Source organism: Neoarius graeffei, chromosome 6 (assembly GCF_027579695.1).
Source record: "Neoarius graeffei isolate fNeoGra1 chromosome 6, fNeoGra1.pri, whole genome shotgun sequence".
NCBI lineage: Eukaryota > Metazoa > Chordata > Actinopteri > Siluriformes > Ariidae > Neoarius > Neoarius graeffei.
This window is the reverse complement of record NC_083574.1, coordinates 103,226,834-103,249,728: the sequence shown is the minus strand read 5'-3', so window position 1 is coordinate 103,249,728 and position 22,895 is coordinate 103,226,834. Positions and strand designations below refer to the sequence as shown.

The 22,895-nt window shown below is 42.9% G+C and overlaps 1 protein-coding gene across 1 annotated transcript in view; it reads right to left on the bottom strand.

Annotated features, from left to right (window-relative positions):
* LOC132888209 (protein NLRC5-like) overlaps window positions 1–22,895 on the bottom strand; it is a 951,571-nt gene that overhangs the window by 876,536 nt on the left and 52,140 nt on the right. The window contains exons 23-24 of the mRNA XM_060924270.1: window positions 10,594–10,764; window positions 1,140–1,310 (exon numbers count right to left, since the gene is read on the bottom strand). Of these exons, the coding sequence (XP_060780253.1) occupies window positions 1,140–1,310; window positions 10,594–10,764 (342 nt within the window). The remainder of the gene's footprint in view (window positions 1–1,139; window positions 1,311–10,593; window positions 10,765–22,895) is intronic.

Below are 22,895 nucleotides of genomic sequence, written 5' to 3'. Positions count from 1 at the left end.
TAGCAAAACAAGATTGTAAAATAGACAAGAAAGCACTGTCGACTGATAATCATCCACTTAAGCCTTATCTCCCCGTCAAAAAAAAAAGCAAATATAATCTCCGTGGAGCAAGATATGTAATGCCTAATGTAAATACTGATCGTTTTAAAAATACCTTTGTAAATAGGCTACTTTTTAAACATTTAGCTTAACTTGGTATACGTACAAGGTTTTTTTTCTTTTTTCTTATATGCTTATGTACCTTAAGATATGTATTTTTATCCTTTGACAATAAAGACGAAAAGAAAAAAAAAAATTAGCAGGTGCCCTTGTTCTGCATTATTATAAAACTTAGTGTGTTTCATCACTCAGCACATACATACATACATACACATAGAGAAAAGCGAATTTCTGCCGTAGCTCGACTGAAATCGAAGTTCTAAATGGCATGGAAACACCTTAGCACTGCCCCTTCCGGAAGTGACGAGACCCCAAGCGGGAAACACAACAGCCTCGGTCGGCATGACACTTCACCTTAGCCGCCACTTTATTAGGAACACCTGTGTCTGGGCATATGTACACCCATTTCCAATGAGTTGGTAAGTTATTATTATTTTTTTTTTTTAAAGATATTTTTTTGGGCTTTTTGCACCTTTATTGGATAGGACAGTGTAGAGACAGGAAATGAGCGGGAGAGAGAGAGAGACGGGAAGGGATCGGGAAATGACCTCAGGCCGGAATCGAACCCGGGTCGCCCGCATTCATGGTATGGCGCCTTAACCACCTGAGCCACGACGCCCATGTTAGCAGGCTAACAGTTAAAATGTTCACCATTACAGATCAACTTCAACTTAGTGGCCATTTTATTAGGAACACTTCTGTTCATACATACAAACACTTCTTGTGAACACGGAACTGATAACTTTGTTTATACTCTTGAATAGCTCTTCTTCATGACGACAACCGAAAGTGTACCAACACGATGGGGCGTGTAGCGCCACCTGTGGCTCGGGTGCACAATGCACCTCACTCAATAGCTCGATTTCCTTGTGTGCATGTAGGATTGGATTTCTCTGGCACCCCTGCTGGGACCCTTAGCTCAATTACCGACAGCAGCTCGATTTGGATGTGCATGTAAACGCACTGACTGAGTTACTCACCGCAGTGTCTCCAGTTTACACTCGTGTTTCTTCAGTAGATCACAGAGCTTCTCCACTCCTGAGTCTCCCAGTTCACACCCACTCAGATCCAGCGCTCTGATGTGTGATGGATTTGTACAGAGAGCTGAAGCCAAAGCAGTGCAGGATTTCTCACTGACGCTGTACCTCAGTCTGCAGAAAGGAAATAGCATAAAGTGTTCTCATACAATAAGGGAGTATTGTTCAATGGTTACATTGACCCCAGAACACACACACACACACTTATTGAAGCTGCATGCTGCTTTTGTTCACTTATTTGGACCTTATGCCAATCATCCGTCCATTATCTGTAACTACTTATCCTGTGCAGGGTTGCGGGTGGGCTGGAGCCTATCCCAGCTGACTATGGGTGAGAGGCGGGGTTCACCCTGGATAAGTCACCAGATCATCGCGGGGCTGACACACAGAGACACACAACCATTCACGCTCACATTCACACCTACAGTCAATTTAGAGCCACCAGTTATCCTTTTTTTTTTTCAAGGTTTCTTTATTGATTTTTCCAAGAGAAAATACAAAAGGTATAGGATATGTCCAAAGCACAATAAGTGATGCAATTTGTGGAGCTGACATTAGGAATGATACCACACCTTGATTATAAAGCAGCAGATCAACGATAAAAGAACAAACCCTACCTTGCCCCCCCCCCCCCCCACCCACCAACCATATATGGTACACAGTTTAACACAAAATAACCAAAACATGACATGAATAAATAAATTAATAATAATAATAAATCTATAATAAAACCTAGATAAAATAAATAATAAAAAAAACACAAAACAAACAAAAAAAAAAACAGCAATAACAAGTACATACACAAAGCCTGCAACCTTGAAAATATATTACCACAGTAGTCTATTGTCTGTAAAGTGTACTCACAGTTCTAGTTTGTCACAGAGGGGAGGTTCAACTCGTCAGTGTAGTCAGACAAATATCCCCACGTTTTAGTGAACTTGCGGGTAGAGCCCTTCATGCTCCATTTTATTTTTTCTATTTTCATAAAATAAAGGATATCTTTAATCAGGGAACTGAATGAAGGGGTGTTAGGAGACTTCCACCTCAGCAGAATTAGACGCCTTGCTACTAGAGTGATAAATGCAACAAAATCAGCTTTATATGAGGATAGGGAGATTGTAGAGGGAAGAACACCAAACAACGCAGTAAATGGAGAAGGAGGAATTGTTTGTTCGAATACGTATGACAAGATATCAAATACCTTGGACCAGTATTCAAATAGTTTGGGACAGAACCAGAGTGTATGTGCCAGTGTCGCAGGTGCTGAGTGACACCGCTCACATGTGGGGTCAATGTCAGGAAAAAAACGGTTCAATTTAACCCTAGTCCAGTGAACCCGGTGGACAATCTTACATTGAATGACGCCATGTTTAGCACATATTGATGATGAATGTACTCATTGCAAGATTAATTCCCATTCGACATCTGGGATCTCCTCTCCAAGATCCTCCTCCCATTGAGTCTTAATTGGATTGAGAGTGACAGGTCGTAAGGCATACATTCTATTATAAATAGAGGATATCATTCCCCTCACATTAGGAAGAGGTATTACAAGGGAGTCAATGGGGTTAGCAGATGGCACATTAGGGAAATTGGGATATAAGGATTTCACAAAGCTGCGTATCTGTAAATATCTAAAGAAATGTGATACAGGTAAGGAATATTTTTCAGACAATTGTTGAAATGATGCAAATACCCCATCTATATACAGATCCTTTAAAGATTTGATACTTAACCTAGACCATAAGGACCATGCTCCATCAATCAGTGAAGGTGGAAAAACTAAATTTGAAGTGAGAGGAGAGAGGATGGAAATATCACACAGATTGAAATGCTTTCTGAACTGGTTCCAAATTCTCATTGAGGTTTTAACACATATTTTTAGTGTATGGAGAGACAGAGAAAATCTGAGAGGGGAATACAATAAGGCCTTCAAAGAAGTGGGTTTACATGATAAAGCTTCCATCTGAAGCCAGGTAGGCTGTGGACTGAGAGTGTCTAAATGCAACCAGAGGTGCAAGGTTCTAATATTGGCAGCCCAATAATAGTACTGTAAATTAGGCAATGCCATGCCTCCAAGTCTCTTAGGCCTTTGGAGGAGCGCTTTACGAATTCTGGGTGTTTTTCCATTCCAGATAAATTCTGTTATTACGTTCTCAATCTTACGAAAAAATGTTTGCGGGAGGAATATGGGGATGGTCTGGAAAAGATAGGAGAACTTAGGTAGGGTGTTCATTTTAACAGAATTAATTCTAGCTGGCAGTGATAGGGGTAAAATTGACCACCTTTCAAAGTCATTTTGTACACGGGATAGCAAACTTGCAAAATTAAACTTAAACAAGTCCTGAAACTTTTCTGTGACCTGCACTCCCAGATAAGTAAATCTGTGATTTGCTATCTTAAATGGAAAAGTGTGAGTAGGATATGCTCGAGCTGCAGCATTTATAGGGAAAAACTCACTCTTACTAAGATTTAATTTGTAGCCTGATATAGAGCCAAATGCTGTGAGGGACTGAAGTGCAGCAGGTATGGATGTGGAGATGTTTGACACATAAAGCAGAAGATCGTCAGCATAAAGTGACACCTTATGTTCTATACCTGATCTAGACACGCCCGCAATATCTTGGTTGGATCTAAGGAGGATAGCTAGAGGTTCAATTGCTATAGCGAACAAAAGTGGGCTTAAAGGGCATCCTTGTCGAGTGGAACGGTGTAGGCGGAAGTATTCAGAGAAGTTATTATTAGTCCTGACAGAGGCCTTTGGAGCAGAGTATAACAACTGAACCCAGGTGGTAAATTTTTGTCCAAGACCAAATTGTTGCAAAGTGTGAAACAGGTACGGCCAGCCCACTCTGTCAAATGCTTTCAGAGCATCAAGAGAAATCAGGGCTTCGGTGGTGGTGGATGAGGGTTGACTATAAATAATATTATAAAGGCGCCTTAGATTATAAAATGAATGCCTATGTCTAATGAACCCTGTCTGATCTGGGGATATGATGGTCGGCAGTATAGGGTCTAAGCGAAGTGCTAACAGTTTAGAAAGTAGCTTTAGGTCCACATTCAACAAGCTGATGGGCCGATATGAGGCACAGTCCAGTGGGTCTTTGTTTTTTTTAAGAATCAAAGATATAGTGGCATGATTAAGAGTGGGTGGGAGAGTATGGTTTTCAAAAGATTCATTGTACATATCAACAAGCAAAGGGGCCAATAATGGAAAAAATGCTCTATAAAATTCTACTGGGTAGCCGTCAGGCCCTGGACATTTACCGCCCTGCATTGAAGCCATTGCAATCTTAAGTTCTTCCACAGATAGAGGTTGGTCTAAACTACTAGCCGCCTCCTCAACCACCTTTGGAATGTCCAAAGAATCAAAAAAGAGATCAAATTCAGAAGAATCTGGTGTGTGCTCTGGAGTGTATAGCAAGCTGTAGTAATCCTTAAAGCAATCATTAATTTCTTTTGGGTCCGTTGTTAGCCCTATAGGGGTCCTAATTTGGAGTATTTGGTGGGAAGATGCTTCTTTTTTGAGTTGGAGCGCAAGCAGCCATCCTGCCTTATCACCCTGTTCATAATACTTACATTTAGACCTAAATAGCATTTCTTCCTCCCTCTGTGTAGAACAAATGTCAAAGTTTGCTTGTAAGGTAAGGCGTTCTTTATATAAATCAGGGGAAGGATTGGCTGCATATAGCCTGTCAGTTTCCCCAATTTTCGCTATCAGCTTAGACAGTTCGTCCTCTCTTGTTCTCCTCTCAAATGCAGTATATGAAATAATATTCCCTCTGAGATATGCTTTCAATGTCTCCCAAAGAGTGGATGCAGAGATATCAGGAGTTTTATTAATTTCTACAAACATTTCAATCTGTGCAGATATAAACTGGAGAAATTTTTCACTAGATAACAAGCGCGTGTTTAATCGCCAAGGAGGATGAGTAGAGTTAAGTCCCTGAAAGGCTATTGTTAAAGAAATTGGTGCATGGTCTGATATTACTATGGGATTGTAGGTTACAGATTTGACAGAGGGCAGTAAACTATTTTGTATTAAAAAGTAGTCAATACGTGTAAATGTCCGGTGGACAGGAGAGAAAAATGAATATTGTTTACTATTTGGATACAGAAAGCACCATGGATCAGATATGTGAAGTTCCTCCATAATGGATTTAATTAATTGTGCAGATCTGGATGAGGAGTGTGTTTTGGTTGAGGATCTATCAAGGGCTGGGTTGATCCAGCAGTTAAAGTCCCCTCCAAGAATGAGAGAATGTGTTGCAACATCTGTGAGCTTAGAGAAAAAAGTTTTGAAAAAATTATGATCGTCCCAATTAGGCCCATAAATATTTGCAAGAATAAGTGGAGTATTATGTATTTTGCCAGTGACAACAACATACCTCCCATTTGGATCTGCTAGAACATTAGAACAGATAAAAGGGACTGACTTGTGTATGAGAATAGCTGTACCCCTCGCCTTGGCCTGAAATTTTGAGTGATATATTTGACCTATCCATTTTTTTCTCAATCTAATATGGTCCACCACTTTTAGATGTGTCTCTTGTAAATAAACTATATGTGCCCCTAATTTACGAAGATGACCCAGAACTTTGTTACGTTTCATTGGTGCATTTAGACCCCTGCAATTCCAGCTGACAAAATTAAGCTCATTCCTATTGAACTGTTGCATATGACATGTTTGATAAGGCATTGGAAAGTAGGCTACTGCAGGTTGTCAACAAGTGAAAAAAATATTTAAGCAGGCATAAAGAAAAACAAAAACACACAAGATTAAAGAATAAAGGAAAACACAAACAAAAAAATGTTAAAATACACCCCTCCCTTGCTAAAGCGTCAACTGAACATGACGCGCGCTTACCCCCCCTTAAACTCGACGAACAAACTGAAGCAGCACAATTGCTCATGCTCACTCCAGGGCCGCCTACGTGCCGCAGAGGCCAGTGACTTCACTTAAATGGGTAATTCAAACAAGTGGCAAATAAGAACCATAACAGCATTTCAGAATATAGACTGAGTTATGACAAACCAGATAACGAAGAAAATAGTTCACTCGGTTATTTCCTCACCATCGGCAGTATTATCTGTGTCGGGTAGTCCAAGGGGTTTAATGGACTTGATAAACTCCTCCGCGGCCGAGGGGTCGTCGAATTTGTGCAAAGTTCCATCAGGCAGCGTTATTTTCAGCAGGGCTGGAAACACCAGCCTGAATTTCACCTCCTTGATGGAACGAAGCAGGCGTTTTGCCTCCCTGAACTCTCCGCGTTTGTTGGCCACAGCAGCTGTGTAGTCAGGGAAAAGCAGCACTCTCCTGTCTTGGTAGACGACTGGGGAAAGCTTTCCGGCCCTGCGTAGAATCCGGTCCCGATCTTGATAGTAGTGTAGGCGAATGATGAACGGTCTGGGAGGATCATCTTTCTTGGGCTTCTGGCGTAAACTGCGGTGCGCTCTGTCCACGATGGGTTTATGGTCGAGTTTGAAAATATCCTGCAACAGTCCAGAGACAAATTCGGTCGGGTTTGGGCCCTCCACATTCTCCGGTATTCCAACCAGTCTAACATTATTTCTTCTCGAACGCCCCTCCAGATCCTCGCATTTAGCAGTCAGCTGCGACACTTGCATTTTCAGAGTTTGCACGACATTCTCCAACTCGCTTAAGCGATCACCCTGGTCTGAAGCAGCATGTTCCAACTCCCTGATAGTGCCCTCGTGTGTGTCCACTTTCTGTTGCAATGGTGTTATCGCACTTCTCAGTTCGGTTCTTACTGTTGCAATCTCCGATCTCAGTTCAGTGGACAGCGAGTCGATTTTACCACATATGTCGTCCCTGATAGCATTCATCATCTCCTGTAGCAAGCTAGCATCCACCTCGCCGACTTGTGAAGGGCTCTTTTTGGATTTCCCCGAATCTTTCTGTTGTGAAGTAGCCATAACTCAGTCGAGTGATCTCTAAACTTGTTAATAATACGATAGAAATAGCTGTACAGTCGAATATTCCGCCGAAATAAGTTACAAATATGTTACATAGCCTCAGAGCACTGAAGCACACGTCCTACATGTTCCGTGTCCGCGTGCGCCCCCCCGAGCCACCAGTTATCCTAACCTGCATGTCTTTGGACTGTGGGGGAAACCGGAGCACCCGGAAGAAACCCACTGATGCCCCTTTTCCACCAAAGCAGTTCCAGGGCTGGTTCGGGGCCAGTGCTTAGTTTGGAACCGGGTTTTCTGTTTCCACTGACAAAGAACTGGCTCTGGGGCCAGAAAAAACGGTTCCAGGCTAGCACCAACTCTCTGCTGGGCCAGAGGAAAGAACCGCTTATGTCAGCGGGGGGGTTGTTAAGACCACCAACAACAGCAAGACCGCGAAAGGTCACTATTTTTAAGCGACGAGAAGCAGCAGCTGTACAAACGCAAAGTCATCCATTATTGTTATTGTTGCTGCTTCTTCTTCTCCGTGTTGTTGTTGCTTCGATGTTTGCGCCAAGGTTTATGCAAACGCAGCAACGTAACTGACGTATACAGCGACGTAATGAAGTGGCTCCCCTTAGCACCCCGAGCAATGGAAAAGCAAACTGGTTCTCAGCTGGCTCGCAAGTTGAACGAGTTGTGAACCAGCACCAGCACTGGCCCCGAACCAGCCCTGGAACTGATTTGGTGGAAAAGGGGTAACAGACATGGGGAGAACATGCAAACTCCACACAGAAAGGCCACATCAACCACAGGGCTCAAACCCAGAACCTTCTTGCTGTGAGGCGACAGTGCTAACCACTACACCAGGGGTTCTCAACCTTTTCTACTTTCAGGCCCACCTATTCATATTTGTAACGAGTCGGGGCCCATTAAAAAAAAGATCCCCAATTATTTTGGCTCATCTATTCTCTTAGAATCTAATAATCTACTGTAAAGTGTATTAATGGAACACAACAACATCACTCCCTGTTACAGATGGGAGCTCAGGAATTCAATAAATGCAGTAAAAACAAACTGTTTCTGTCAGGTACGCGAGAGAGGCGGATGTATGTGCAGAAGTGTTCAGTTTAATACAGTGCAATATATACACAAAGTGCAGAAAACACACACAAAGGCAAACAGTCCAAAACGGCAGGCAAGATCAGAAACATGAAAACGGGTAAAGGGTCGGTCGAGGCGGAAACAGTACATCAAAGGCACAACGAGACCGAGAACAAGGCACAAGAATCAAGAAACCAGGAAAACAAGAACACGGGAAGAAAGGCTCGGTAATGTGTATGTAATGTAGTGTAATACTTCGCGATGCTACTGCATCAGTGCAGTCCTTAAATAGCCAAACAGAGAGTTCGCTAATTGAGTTCAGGTGCGTCTTGTTCATGGCGCGCGTGCTGGAGCTCACTCGGTGCTCACACAGCCCGAGGCGTGCCTTCAGGTGCACACGCCACAGCGCACAGGACTGACAGTTTTTAATTGTAGGTGTTGTATTTAAAACTGTATGGATGTGCCAGAAGCCAAACCCATGCATGCAGGTCATTCTCAGACCAAAGGGATTAATGATCCAAAAGTGGAGTCTGGTCCATTAACACAAGAACTCATTGCCATGTTTGTGTTCAGCAAACAAGCACGTTATTAAAACCAAGAAGTGGATATAGAACCCACTCAATGGGATTAGATCCTTACACGCTAACAAAGAAGGATTTTTCCTACGAGTTGGAAAATTATCCATCCGTTGAGTTCCCCGACATCTCAGACTACCTGCTGCTGCAGACATCGTTCTACACGGACACACAGATGAAAACCTGGAAGATCCTGGAGGAGAACAACTTTTTATATGTGGCTGGGTAAAAGATCTGGGGATCAGGACACTACACGATAGACGGCGGTAGACGGATCTAAGTGCAGGAAGAGTGTTTATTAGCAGGCGTGATATTTAAGTCAAGTCAAGTTTATTTTTATAGCGCTTTTAACAAACAGACATTGTCGCAAAGCAGCTTCACGGAAAATTAAAGACTTTAAACATGAGCAAATTTTATCCCGAATCTATCCCCAATGATCAAGCCTGTGGCAACGGTGGTGAGGAAAAACTCAGATGACATGAGGAAGAAACCTTGAGAGGAACCGGACTCAACAGGGAACCCATCCTCATCTGGGTGATAACAGAAAGCATGAGTATAAATAACTCACTTCTATAACTGTGTCCTATAGAGTCACAAAGTATAACTGTGGAACCAGGAAATTCATTATAGTTTAAACAGGAAGTCTGTGTTGTTGAAGTTATAAACTGTTCATTGATGGAAACTTGAGTGCAAAACTGTTCATGACATCTGCAGCCCTAAAGTTAGCAAGTCAACTGAAGTCCTCAGATATAAATGCATTACTGTAAGAGTCCAGAGCGTCTTCCAAGTGTTGTGTGTTTTTTTTCTTTGTTTTTAAAGCAAAACAGAAAGGGTATTTAAACAGCGTTATAAACATGGCTAGAAACAAATTGGACAGTGATGATGACAATACTTCGCAAAGCCTCTGTGAGAACAGCTTCCGTATCTGTGCGTGCTGATTGCACTCAAATCAGCGTCAGGTGTTCCCCATAACGACTGGGTCCCAATCACGCGCACAACGCGCTCCGTGAGTGCACGCGGCCGCTCGAGCTGCACCAGGCTTAAGTGCACAAACGCGTGACAGTCAAGTGTTCACCGACTGTGTGACCACAACTTTTAGCTCGCGTGTATGTCGCCATCAAAATGCCTCATTTTCATCAATAACCCGTCGCAAAGCACCGCGAGCTGTAGTGTGACCGTAGCTTAATGAGGTGGATGTGACGTCAGATTCAACCCAGCAACTGTACCCTAAAGATTAAAAATTAGCTTTAACTTGAAAAAAAATTCACAGCCCACTAGATGGCGCTTCGCGGCCCACTAATGCGCTGCAGCCCGGTGGTTGAGAAACACTGCACTCCACCACCGTGCCGCGCCTTATGCCAATCACTAGACTGATAATTCAGTGTATTTTGTGAGCTGCTGTGACTTTTCTTATTTGTAAGATAGAAGTGGAAAGGATGGAATGATGAAGTAAATATAAATAAAATGTAAATATTATTTTGGGTAATATTAGCCTCTTTTAAAACTGTTAAAAATAGCGACAGTTTTTAAACTAAGTTTTCACCGTCTGTTCAGTATTAGTGCTGACAGATGTTTACATCTGTTTACTAGTGCTGAGCCAGTGTGTGTTACTGTCAGAAAACTTGTGTTGAATTACAGGATGGTTTTCTTTAATGTACCGTCCATTGCAGGGCTCCATGCACACACACTTTTACACACTCATTCACACCTAAAGGGCAGTTTATCTTCACCAGTCCCCCCACTAGCAGGCGCCCTTGTTCTGCATTATTATAAAACTTCGTGTGTTTCATCACTGAGTTACTCACCGCAGTGTCTCCAGTTTACACTCGTGTTTCTTCAGTAGATCACAGAGCTTCTCCACTCCTGAGTCTCCCAGTTCACACCCACTCAGATCCAGCTCTCTGATGTGTGATGGATTTGTACAGAGAGCTGAAGCCAAAGCAGTGCAGGATTTCTCACTGACGCTGTTCCTCAGTCTGCAGAAAGGAAACGGCATTTAGTCCATCAGGACAGAAAAAAAGAAAAAGAGACCCGAGTTGAAAATTGTTCATAAATTTTAAAAATTCTGATTTCCTTTTATCCAAGTGTTCTCATGTACACTGAAGTTGCATTTCGACTACAACCGCGCTGAACCGTGCTGGCTGGAAATGGGTGGACACATTGGGTGGAGTTAGCGAAAGTGGGTGGACGTCAGGTGATGTCGTTAAGCGGCGCAAACAGTGACATCAGTGAGCTTTTAAGCGGTAGTCTCACAACCCAAATAGTAAACAATAAACATGGAGGACATGGAGTTGTTAGTGTTGCTGGTCTTGGTGCTGTGGCTTGTTGTCACCGACAACGCCAACAGATACTGGCAAGAGCGTATAGATGAGGCGAGGCGCATAAGGCTTCAGAAATTCTCGTAATTCGTAATTATTCTTCTTCCGGGTTTGCGGTGTTTACAGATCCCAGCGTGCTCGCGGGGCGTGTGTGGGCATGTGAGGACACTCCTCCTCACCAATCAGTGCACAGGGGAGTGTCTGCTCACGCCCCCAGCCTCACTCGGCACGGTTTGGCTCGCTTCAGCCCCACTCCAAAACGGTGCGAGTTTTAGGGGCTAAGCAGGGCTGAAGCGAGCTGAGTCGTGCTGTTCTTTGGTAGTCGAAACGCGAGCCGTGTTGGGCTGAAGTGAGCTGAAGCGAGCTGAAAAAGGGTAGTGGAAAAGGGCCATAAGAGAGTATTGTTCAGTGATTACATTGACCCCAGAACACACACACACTAATTGTGCTGCCTTTTGTGAACTTATTTGGACCTTATGCCTGTTACATGACAATAAGACCCTCTTCAAAAGTTTTATTGACACGTTTTAATGGCAGGAAAGATGGCTACAGGCTAGAGGAGAGGAGGTGGTGTCGAGAGACTGGAAACATTTAACATCATAATCCTAATCTTAATAAACTCCAATATACAATGAAATTAACTTTATTCACATAAGGGGTCGGCAGTTCTGGTTTTCGAACAGCAATGGCGGCTTTTCGTTTGACTTTAATGGTCCTTGTCATATTTACAAGTTTGTACAGTCTTTCTTCACTCAGTAAGAAAAGGATTTGCTCTGAAGGTGATAGAAGCTTCATAGATCACAGAAGGATACGATTGATGAGTGATTGTGACCGTGATGATGTGATATCATGGCTGAAGAAATCGCTGCTAGGGACGCTGATCTTTGGTGGCAACATTGACTTCCGCCATGACAGAAGAAAACGTAAACAAACCATATCGACGCGAAGTGTCGATTCTTGCTGGTACTGTTTTGTTTTATTGCTGCTGTTGTCTGGCGATGTTGAAATTCATCCAGGCCCAGCAAATGCTGTGTACCCATGTGGGATATGTGAAAGGAATGTACGTGACAATCAAGCGGCAATCTGCTGCGACTCTTGTGATACCTGGACACATAGAAAGTGTATCGATATGCCACTCTCTGTCTACCGCCGGCTTGGGGAAACGGACCAGGAATGGCTTTGTGACAGGTGTGTACTCCCCCCGTTCTCCCGTTCATTCTTTGATGACAGCTCTAATTTTATATCAGATGGGAAATGCAGATCACCACTTGATGATCCGGACTCATCATTTGGTGTCAATCTAACCTACCAGCATCTACGATCCAAGGGAGTTATCTTTGTTCATCTTAATGTACGGAGTCTGCTTCCAAAGATTGAGGAAATACGCGCACTCGCTGGCAATACAAAGATCGCTGCGATAGGCATCACCGAAACATGGCTTGACTCTTCAGTGAGTGACTCAGAGGTAGAAGTGCCAGGTTTTGTCATCGTTCGACAGGATCGCAACCGCGAAGGTGGTGGTGTATGCCTTTATATTCGCAATGACTTTGCTTTTAATCCTAGAAAGGACATTGGTTGTGGTCTTGAATCTGTATGGGTTGATTTGTTCCTACCAAAATGTAAACCAGTCTTACTGGGTGTGTGTTATCGTCCTCCCAAGCAATTAGATTTTTACAGTGTTCTGGAACAACAATGTTTAGAATGTTCTAACTTTAACGACTCTGAGTGTGTCATAATGGGTGATTTTAACACAGATTACAAAGTGTTCGATACCAGTGGCTCACAACTGCACGAGTCTCTCAGTCATTTTATTCGGATGTTAGATTTGACCCAACTGATCTCCGAGCCTACAAGGATAACTAGTACCACGGTGACAGTTCTTGACCTTATGCTTGTGTCCGATCCTAGCAAATATAGTAGACATGGTGTTTTAGATTTCTGTGTCAGTGATCACTTATTAACCTACTGTATACGTAAATCAGTAAAACTGCCTGTTAATGAACATCGTGGTATAAAAACTAGATCACTCAAAAGATACAGTAAGGAGAATTTTATAACCAAACTCCAAGAGGTTGACTGGCAAAATGTGTTGTCATGTGAATATGTACATGAATCCTGGCACCGATTCAAAACTAATTTCTTGAGTGTTGTTGATAGCCTTGCTCCTTTGAAATACATTCGAATCAAATATAGAAGTGAGCCATGGATGACTGGAGAAATTCTGGATTTAATAAATGAGAGAGATTATACTTTTTGCAAATTCAAGAAATGTAAATCTCAAGAAAGACAAGAAGTGTACAAAGAATATATAAAACTTCGAAACCTGGTAACTTACAGAAAAAAAGAGGCCAAATCTGAGTATATAGGTAATAAAGTATCAGAACTTAATAATCAACCAAAAAAGCTATGGAATGTACTCAAAAGTCTAGGAACATCATCGAAAACATCAAACAATACATGTAATGTTGGTTTAGATATTGATGGTGACATATGCTTTGACAAATCAAAGGTGTCAAATTGTTTTAATAATTTCTTTACTACTGTCGCCTCAAAACTGGTAGATTGTTTGCCAGAATGTAGTGGAAAATATGGTAAACTACATGTAAATTCTTATTATAATTCACTAGGTGTGCCTGAAAACGGTTTCTCTCTCCAATGTGTCACGGAAGAAACGGTCCTCAATCTGTTGTCAAAACTTGAAGTTGGTAAGGCAACTGGTCTTGACCAGTTGTCTCCTAGGTTTCTCAAAGATGGTGCTACGGTCATTGTTGCCCCCCTGACTCATATTCTAAATTTGTCTTTATCAACAGGAGATATACCAGCAGACCTCAAATCTGCCAGGGTTACTCCTCTTTATAAGAAAGGTAACAAGCTCGAAGCTAGTAACTACAGACCTGTTTCAATCCTGAGCACAGTATCTAAATTACTAGAGAGGGTTGTCTACGATCAGCTAGACGCGTACCTCCGAGCTAATAAGCTCCTTTATCAATTTCAGTCTGGCTTCAGATCTACCTATTCCACTAATACTTGTCTTGTTCACCTGACTGACTATATTAAACAGGAGCAAGACAAAGGCCATTACATAGGCATGGCCCTTCTTGATCTTCAGAAGGCATTTGACACGGTAGATCACAGAATAATGATAGATACAGTGGGGCAAAAAAGTATTTAGTCAGTCACCAATTGTGCAAGTTCTCCCACTTAAAAAGATGAGAGAGGCCTGCGATTTTCATCACAGGTACACTTGAACTATGAGAGACAAAATGAGAAAAAAAAAAATCCAGAAAATCACATTGTCTGATTTTTAAAGAATTTATTTGCAAATTATGGTGGAAAATAAGTATTTGGTCAATAACAAAAGTTCATCTCAATACTTTGTTATATACCCTTTGTTGGCAATGACAGAGGTCAAACGTTTTCTGCAAGTCTTCACAAGGTTTTCACACACTGTTGCTGGTATTTTGGCCTATTCCTCCATGCAGATCTCCTCTAGAGCAGTGATGTTTTGGGGCTGTCACTGGGCAAGACGGACTTTCAACTCCCTCCAAAGATTTTCTATAGGGTTGAGATCTGGAGACTGGCTAGGCCACTCCAGGACCTTGAAATGCTTCTTACGAAGCCACTCCTTTGTTGCCCGGGCGGTGTGTTTGGGATCATTGTCATGCTGAAAGACCCAGCCACGTTTCATCTTCAATGCCCTTGCTGATGGAAGGAGGTTTTCACTCAAAATCTCACGATACATGGCCCCATTCATTCTTTCCTTTACACGGATCAGTCGTCCTGGTCCCTTTGCAGAAAAACAGCCCCAAAGCATGATGTTTCCACCCCCATGCTTCACAGTAGGTATGGTGTTCTTTGGATGCAACTCAGCATTCTTTCTCCTCCAAACACGACAAGTTGAGCTTTTACCAAAAAGTTCTATTTTGGTTTCATCTGACCATATGACATTCTCCCAATCCTCTTCTGGATCATCCAAATGCTCTCTAGCAAACTTCAGATGGGCCTGGACATGTACTGGCTTAAGCAGGGGAACACGTCTGGCACTGCAGGATTTGAGTCCCTGGCGGCGTAGTGTGTTACTGATGGTAGCCTTTGTTACTTTGGTCCCAGCTCTCTGCAGGTCATTTGCTAGGTCCCCCCATGTGGTTCTGGGATTTTTGCTCACCATTCTTGTGATCATTTTGACCCCACGGGGTGAGATCTTGCGTGGAGACCCAGATCGAGGGAGATTATCAGTGGTCTTGTATGTCTTCCATTTTCTAATAATTGCTCCCACAGTTGATTTCTTCACACCAAGCTGCTTACCTATTGCAGATTCAGTCTTCCCAGCCTGGTGCAGGTCTACAATTTTGTTTCTGGTGTCCTTTGACAGCTCTTTGGTCTTGGCCATAGTGGAGTTTGGAGTGTGACTGTTTGAGGTTGTGGACAGGTGTCTTTTATACTGATAACGAGTTCAAACAGGTGCCATTAATACAGGTAACGAGTGGAGGACAGAGGAGCCTCTTAAAGAAGAAGTTTCAGGTCTGTGAGAGCCAGAAATCTTGCTTGTTTGTAGGTGACCAAATACTTATTTTACCGAGGAATTTACCAATTAATTCATTAAAAATCCTACAATGTGATTTCCTGGATTCTTTCCCCCCCATTCTGTCTCTCATAGTTGAAGTGTACCTATGATGAAAATTACAGGCCTCTCTCATCTTTTTAAGTGGGAGAACTTGCACAATTGGTGGCTGACTGAATACTTTTTTGCCCCACTGTAAGTTAGAAGCCATTGGATTACAGCGTCCAGCCCTTAACTGGTTCCAGTCGTATCTTCATGATCGCAAACAGATGGTGGAAGTGGGTGGAACACTGTCTTCGTTTGCAGACATTACTTGTGGTGTTCCCCAAGGGTCCATACTAGGCCCTCTTTTGTTTTTGATATATGTTAATGACATTCCATCATCAGTCACCTGCAAATTGCTTCTGTACGCAGATGACTCTGCCCTGATTGTCTCGGGCAAATCATGTATTGACATTCAAGAATCCCTGTCTACAGAGCTGGAATCAGTTAGAGAATGTCTGGTAGACAACAAGCTGTCCCTACATTTGGGAAAAACTGAGTCAATACTTTTTGGCTCAAAACAGAAGTTGCACCAGTGCAACTCAATAGAGGTGCAATGTGCTGGAAAAACATTGACATGCTCTTCCTATGTCAAGTACCTAGGAGTTGACCTGGACCAATCCTTATCTGGAGACAGGACTGTAAAGAACATTATTGGCCGGTCAAATGCTAAGCTCAAGTTTCTGTATAGGCAAGCTAAAAATATTAACCTTGAAACTAAAAAGTTCCTAGTGTCTGCTCTCATCCAGAGCCATTTTGATTATGCCAGCGCATCTTGGTACACTGGCCTCACTTAGAAGCACAGGAACAGGCTGCAGTGTACCCAGAACAAAATAATTCGGTATCTTTTGAATGCACCAGCCAGAACCCATATTGGGGCACAGGAATTTGAACAGGTCCGTATGCTGCCAGTTGAGCTAAGAGTCCATCAACTAAAGTTAAATATGGTCCATAGCATCATCCATCATCAGGCACCAGACTATCTCATCTCATTATCTCTAGCCGCTTTATCCTTCTACAGGGTCGCAGGCAAGCTGGAGCCTATCCCAGCTGACTACGGGCGAAAGGCGGGGTACACCCTGGACAAGTCGCCAGGTCATCACAGGGCTGACACATAGACACAGACAACCATTCACACTCACATTCACACCTACGGTCAATTTAGAGTCACCAGTTAACCTAACCTGCATGTCTTTGGACTGTGGGGGAAACCGGAGCACCCGGAGGAAACCCACGCGGACACAGGGAAAACATGCAAACTCCGCACAGAAAGGCCCTCGCCGGCCATGGGGCTCGAACCTGGACCTTCTTATTGTGAGGCGACAGCGCTAACCACTACACCACCGTGCCGCCGCACCAGACTATCTCAATGATAATTTTATCAATATTAACCAGGTTCACAATATCAATACCAGATCCAGTAACAATGCTCTGCACGTTCCACATGTAAAATCATTTGGAAAAACATCATTTTACTACTCAGCAATCAAAATTTGGAATCGACTCCCCAACAATATTAAAAGTATTCAGAACAAGTCCAGTTTCAAACTGTCAGTGAAGAATAACTTTTTTAATGGTCTTACACAGCAAGAAAATAACACCTTTTTATTTTACTAATTTTTTTTCTAGTCAAAATTCTTATTACTGTTCTGTTGTCTGTATAGCTTTTCCCCTTTTTTCACTGTTGTTTAGTTGATCTTATCATATTTCTATCTATAAAAACGTTTGTTATTAATATTATTATTCATATTACTTTATACTTTTTTATTATCATTCATATTACTTTATTTTTTGTTTATTGTCTGCTGTCAGTCAGATTATTTCTATTTTCATTATGTTTTTGCTGTCTTTCTTAATTAGGATGCAGTGCTGCAGCACAGCAACCTATGGGCTCCCCTAGGGGAGCCCATAGGTTGCAGTGCAAAGCACTGCAACTATTGTTCTACGTATTTCTTCTTCTTCTTCTTCTTCCTACGCAAATATTGATTTCGAATAACTCAATAACCGTACGTCGCACACAGACAAACAATATATCAAAACGTGCGGCTCGATCGGACTCGCTATGCTATTACTTTTCTCTATAGAATACGCCCCAAAAAACCCCATTCATTTCTATGGAATTAATTGAAAAAAAAGCACTTTTTCAAACATCCGCTGCTCTGGCATGCTTTCACCTAGAGACGTGATTCAAAGTCTAAAACGTAGGAAAACTTCTCCTCTGTGCATCTGGCATTCAACTTTTCTGCTAGGTTCTACACTTTCGGATCAGTCCCGGCTCAAACGCCATGTGGGTTCCGGGAGAAAATCCGGCTTTTGAATGGGTGTCTATTGCGTTACACACCAGTGCACCTCGTTACGTCAGAGTGGAGAGAGGTTGAAAAAAAAGGGTCAAACTTTCTCGCTTAAACTGTGTTTTCAGCCACAAATTTTACTCTACAGACATGATTTTCTCAAAAGTAGTAGTAAAACTTGTCCTGATTCACACAATGTGTCTACCTAAACGATAGGATTTACAGTTTTTGAATGAGAAGCCTCAAACTGAGAAGAGGGCAGCCGAGAGGCTTCATTGACACCCATTATAAACGTGAAAGAAAAGTCACTCATTTTTAACTCGTTCTAGTGTCGTCATTTTTAACACTACAGACAAAAAATTACATCAGTTGATTCAGGAGACCCTTCTAGCGCTCACTGTGAAAGAATTTTGTGAATAGCTGCTTTCATTCACGAGTTATTTGTCGTTGTTCGAGGCCTGGTCCTTAGCAAAATACAGCAGACACCTGACAAAATCTTGTGTGTCTTAACCTGCTCAGGCCCGTCACCATGCCGACTGGCTTCAGTAAGGGAGCAGAGAGGGGAGGGGGGCGGCTGTCTCAAGCACACACATAAATCATGGCATTGTAGCTTCATAGCAGGTCACACAACCGTACGTCGCACACAGACAAACAATATATCAAAACGTGCGGCTCGATCGGACTCGCTATGCTATTACTTTTCTCTGCAGAATACGATTTTTTCGCGACGTAGTCGCGAAAAAAATCGCCCAAAAAAACCCCATTCATTTCTATGGAATTAATTGGAAAAAAAAGCACTTTTTCAACGTTTTTCAAACGTCCGCTGCTCTGGCATGCTTTCACCTAGAGACATGATTCAAACTCTAAAACGTAGGAAAACTTCTCCTCTGTGGATCTGGCATTCAACTTTTCTGCTAGGTTTTACACTTTCGGATCAGTCCCGGCTCAAACGCCATGTGGGTTCCGGGAGAAAATCCGGCTTTTGAATGGGTGTCTATTGCGTTACACACCAGTGCACCTCGTTAACTCAGAGTGTAGGCGGCTTCAAAAAAAAGCTCAAACTTTCTCGCTTAAACTGTGTTTTCAGCCACAAATTTCACTCTACAGACATGATTTTCTCAAAAGTAGTAGGAAAACTTGTCCTGATTCACACAATGTGTCTAACTAAAGGATAGGATTTACAGTTTTTGAATGAGAAGCCTCAAACTGAGAAGAGGGCAGCCGACAGGCCTCACCTTAGCCGCCCACTTTATTAGGAACACTTATGTTCGTACATACAAACTACAAACACTCTTCTTAGAGTTTATTTTATTTTTAAAAGGGACAGTGCACAAATTTAAACATTATCCTTGTGGTAAGGACAGATGTCTGTCCCAGGTTATAGCAGTACATGCTAATTTCCGCCTGTAGTCACTTTGTTTATACTCTTGAATAGCTCTTCTTCATGACGGCTGCTGTGTCAAGCACACACACAATCATTGCATTGAAACATCATAGCAGGTCACACATTCACGGCCAGCAAACATGCGTGACCGAATTGCTTCGCGCACTGCATCCTCTCACAATTTCCCCCGGGGAATTGTCCGGTCTAGTATTATTATTTGCTATTATATTATTTTATCATCATCTAATCATCATTTAATATTTACTATCAATATATACAACATTTTACTTTATAATTGTTATCCATAGGTACTAGTCATACTTTTTGAAATCAAATTTTATAATCAAATTCCAGTCTAGTCTATACAATACATTTTCATTGTCTACTAGTTTAGTCAATTTAAGTCAATTTATTATTATTATTATTATTATTATTATTATTATTATTATTGTGGTTGTTATTATTTTCACCATTTACATAGTACAGTGAGTCAATAGTAAGTCAAATCATAACGTTGCCATTGCTGTTTTATGTGTTTTAATGGGACCACAATGGAAATAAGTGCTTGCGCTTTCTTGTGTAATCCTGATTTTAATGTATTTTGTACTTCATTTTACATTATGATCGAATAAAATCAAATCAACCTCCATCTTCCTCCCCTCGAACGACCACATCCACTCCTTTCACAATACGAGTTTCACCTTTGTCATTCAGTGTAAGGAAACATATGTGAACATATACAGCTTTAGCAAATTAAATACAACAACAACTTCTGGCTGCTCCTGATTAGGGGTCGCCACAGCAGATCTTTCGTCTCCATTGCTCCCTGTCTTCCGCATCCTTCTCTACCACACCTGCCACTTTCATGTCCTCGCTTTGGCCTTCCTCGTTTTTGTTTGCCTGGCAGCTCCATCCTCAACATTCTCCTTCCCACATGCTCTGCATCTCTTCTCAGGATGTGCCCATACCATCTCAGTCTCATCTCTCTTAGCTTCATTCCCAAGCTCTCCACATGTGCTGTCCCTCTAATGTACTCGTTCCTTATCCTGTCCAACCTTGTCACTCCCATCGCAAACCTTAACATCCTCAACTCCGCCACGTCCAACTTTGCCTCCTGTCTCTTCGTTAAGGGTACGTCTCCAATCCATACATCACAGCTGGTCTCACTACTGTCTTATACATACCTTTCACTTTTGCTGGAACTTTCCGATCACAAATGACTCCTGAAATCCTTCTCCAACTGCTCCACCCTGCCTGCACTCTCTTTCTCACCTCACTATCGCAGCCCTCATTTTCCTGCACAGTTGACCCCAGGTACTTGAATTCACCAACTTTCTTTACGTCTACTCCTTGCATCCTCACTACACTCTCATCCCCATTCTCACTGATGCACATGTATTCTGTTTTGCTCCTGCTCACCTTCATTCCTCTTCATTCCAATGCATACCTCCATTTCTCCAAACCCAACTCAACCTCCTTTCTACTTTCACCACATATCACAATATCATCCGCAAACATCATGTTCCATGGTGACTCTTGCCTCACTTCATCCGTCAAGCTATCCATCACTCTGGCAAACAAGAAAGGACTCAAAGCAGATCCTTGATGGAGTCCCACCTGCACCTTGAACCATTCAGTCGTTCCAACCGCACACCTCACTGCTGTTTCACTGTTCTCATACATGTCTTGCACCACTCTGATATACTTCTCATTCACGCCACACTTTCTCATACAATACCATAACTCATCTCTCGGCACTCTATCGTATGCCTTCTCCAGGTCTACAAACACACAATGTAGCTTTCTCTGGCCTTCCCTGTACTTCTCCATTAACATTCTTAAAGCAAATATTGCATCTGACGTGCTCTTCCTTGGCATAAACCCGTACTGCTGTTCACAGATTGCTACCTTTCTTCTCAATCTCGCCTCCAATACCCTTTCCCATATCTTCATGGTGTGGCTCATCAATTTTATCCCTCTCTCAAGTATCAAGTCAACTTTATTGTCAAATATGCTATACATGCTCGACATACAGCACAGATGAAATATCAGTCCTCTCTGACCCACGGTGCAAATTGGCAATGCAATAAATAAAAACAGAATAACTGAAAAAAACCAAACAATATAAACAGTATAAACACTCTAGATAGGAACTACACATACTAAACACTCAAACAATATAAACAGTATAAATAAACAGTATAAACACTAGATAAGAACAAGACAGACTAAACACTCAAACAGACAATATAAACACTCTAGATATTAACTAGACTAAACACACACACACACACACACACACACACACACAAATTGGTACAAATAACCAAACAGTCAAGGGCACTTGAGGTACAGCAGGTAAACATGAAATAAGCAGAATAAACAAACTAGCAGCCGTTAAGGTGAGGTAGTGCGGAATAGTGCAAATGAGCGAAGTAAAGTGAGATGTGCGGTCCCTGAGTTCAGTGTGTTAATGAACGATGAGATGTATGTATATATGTGTGTGTGTGTTGGGGGGGGGGGGGAACTGTGAGGATGACATGTCAGATGCTGAAGGGGGGTGTGCGGGCAGAATCTGTGGCAGGGGGCAGAGGGGGGAGGAGGGGCAGAACAGGGAGGGAGTTGAGCCTCCTGACCGCCTGGTGAAAGAAACTGTTCTTGAGCCTGCTGGTTTTGGCCCGGAGACTCCGCAGTCTCCTCCCCGACGGCAGCAGGCTGAAGAGGCTGTGAGATGGGTGGGTGGGGTCACCTGCAATCCTGATGGCTTTGCGGGTGAGGCGGGAGTTATAAATATCCATTAGAGAAGGGAGAGAGACACCAATGATCTTCTCAGCTGCTCTCATGATGCGCTGCAGAGTCTTGCAGCAGGACACGGTGCAGGCGCCGTACCACACGGTGATGCAGCTGGTCAGGATGTTCTCGATGGTGCCTCTGTAGAATGTGTGCATGATGGGGGCCGGGGCTCTTGCTCTCCTCAGTTTGCGGAGGAAGTACAGACGCTGTTGGGCTTTTTTGGCCAGTGATGCGGTGTTGTTGCTCCAGGACAGGTCTTCAGAGATGTGCACACCCAGCAACTTGGTGCTACTCACCCTCTCCACTGCAGCACCATCGATAGATAGTGGAGCATGCTGGCTGTGCTCTCTCCTGAAGTCCACAACAATCTCCTTCATCTTCTCCACGTTCAGACGGAGATTGTTGTCCTTGCACCACATGGCCAAGCGGCTCACCTCACTCCTGTAGATTGTCTCCGCCATTGCTGATGAGACCCACCACAGTCGTGTCATCCGCAAACTTAATGAAGATATTTGAGCTGGATGTTGGTGTGCAGTCGTGGGTCAGCAAAGTGAAGAGGAGGGGGCTCAGCACACATCCTTGGGGGGCCCCCGTGTTTAGTGTGATGGTGCTGGAGGAGTTGCTGCCGACCCGTACAGTCTGTGGTCTCCCTGTCAGGAAGTCCAGCAGCCAGTTGCACAGGGAGGTGTTGAGTCTCAGCTGATCCAGTTTGTGAATG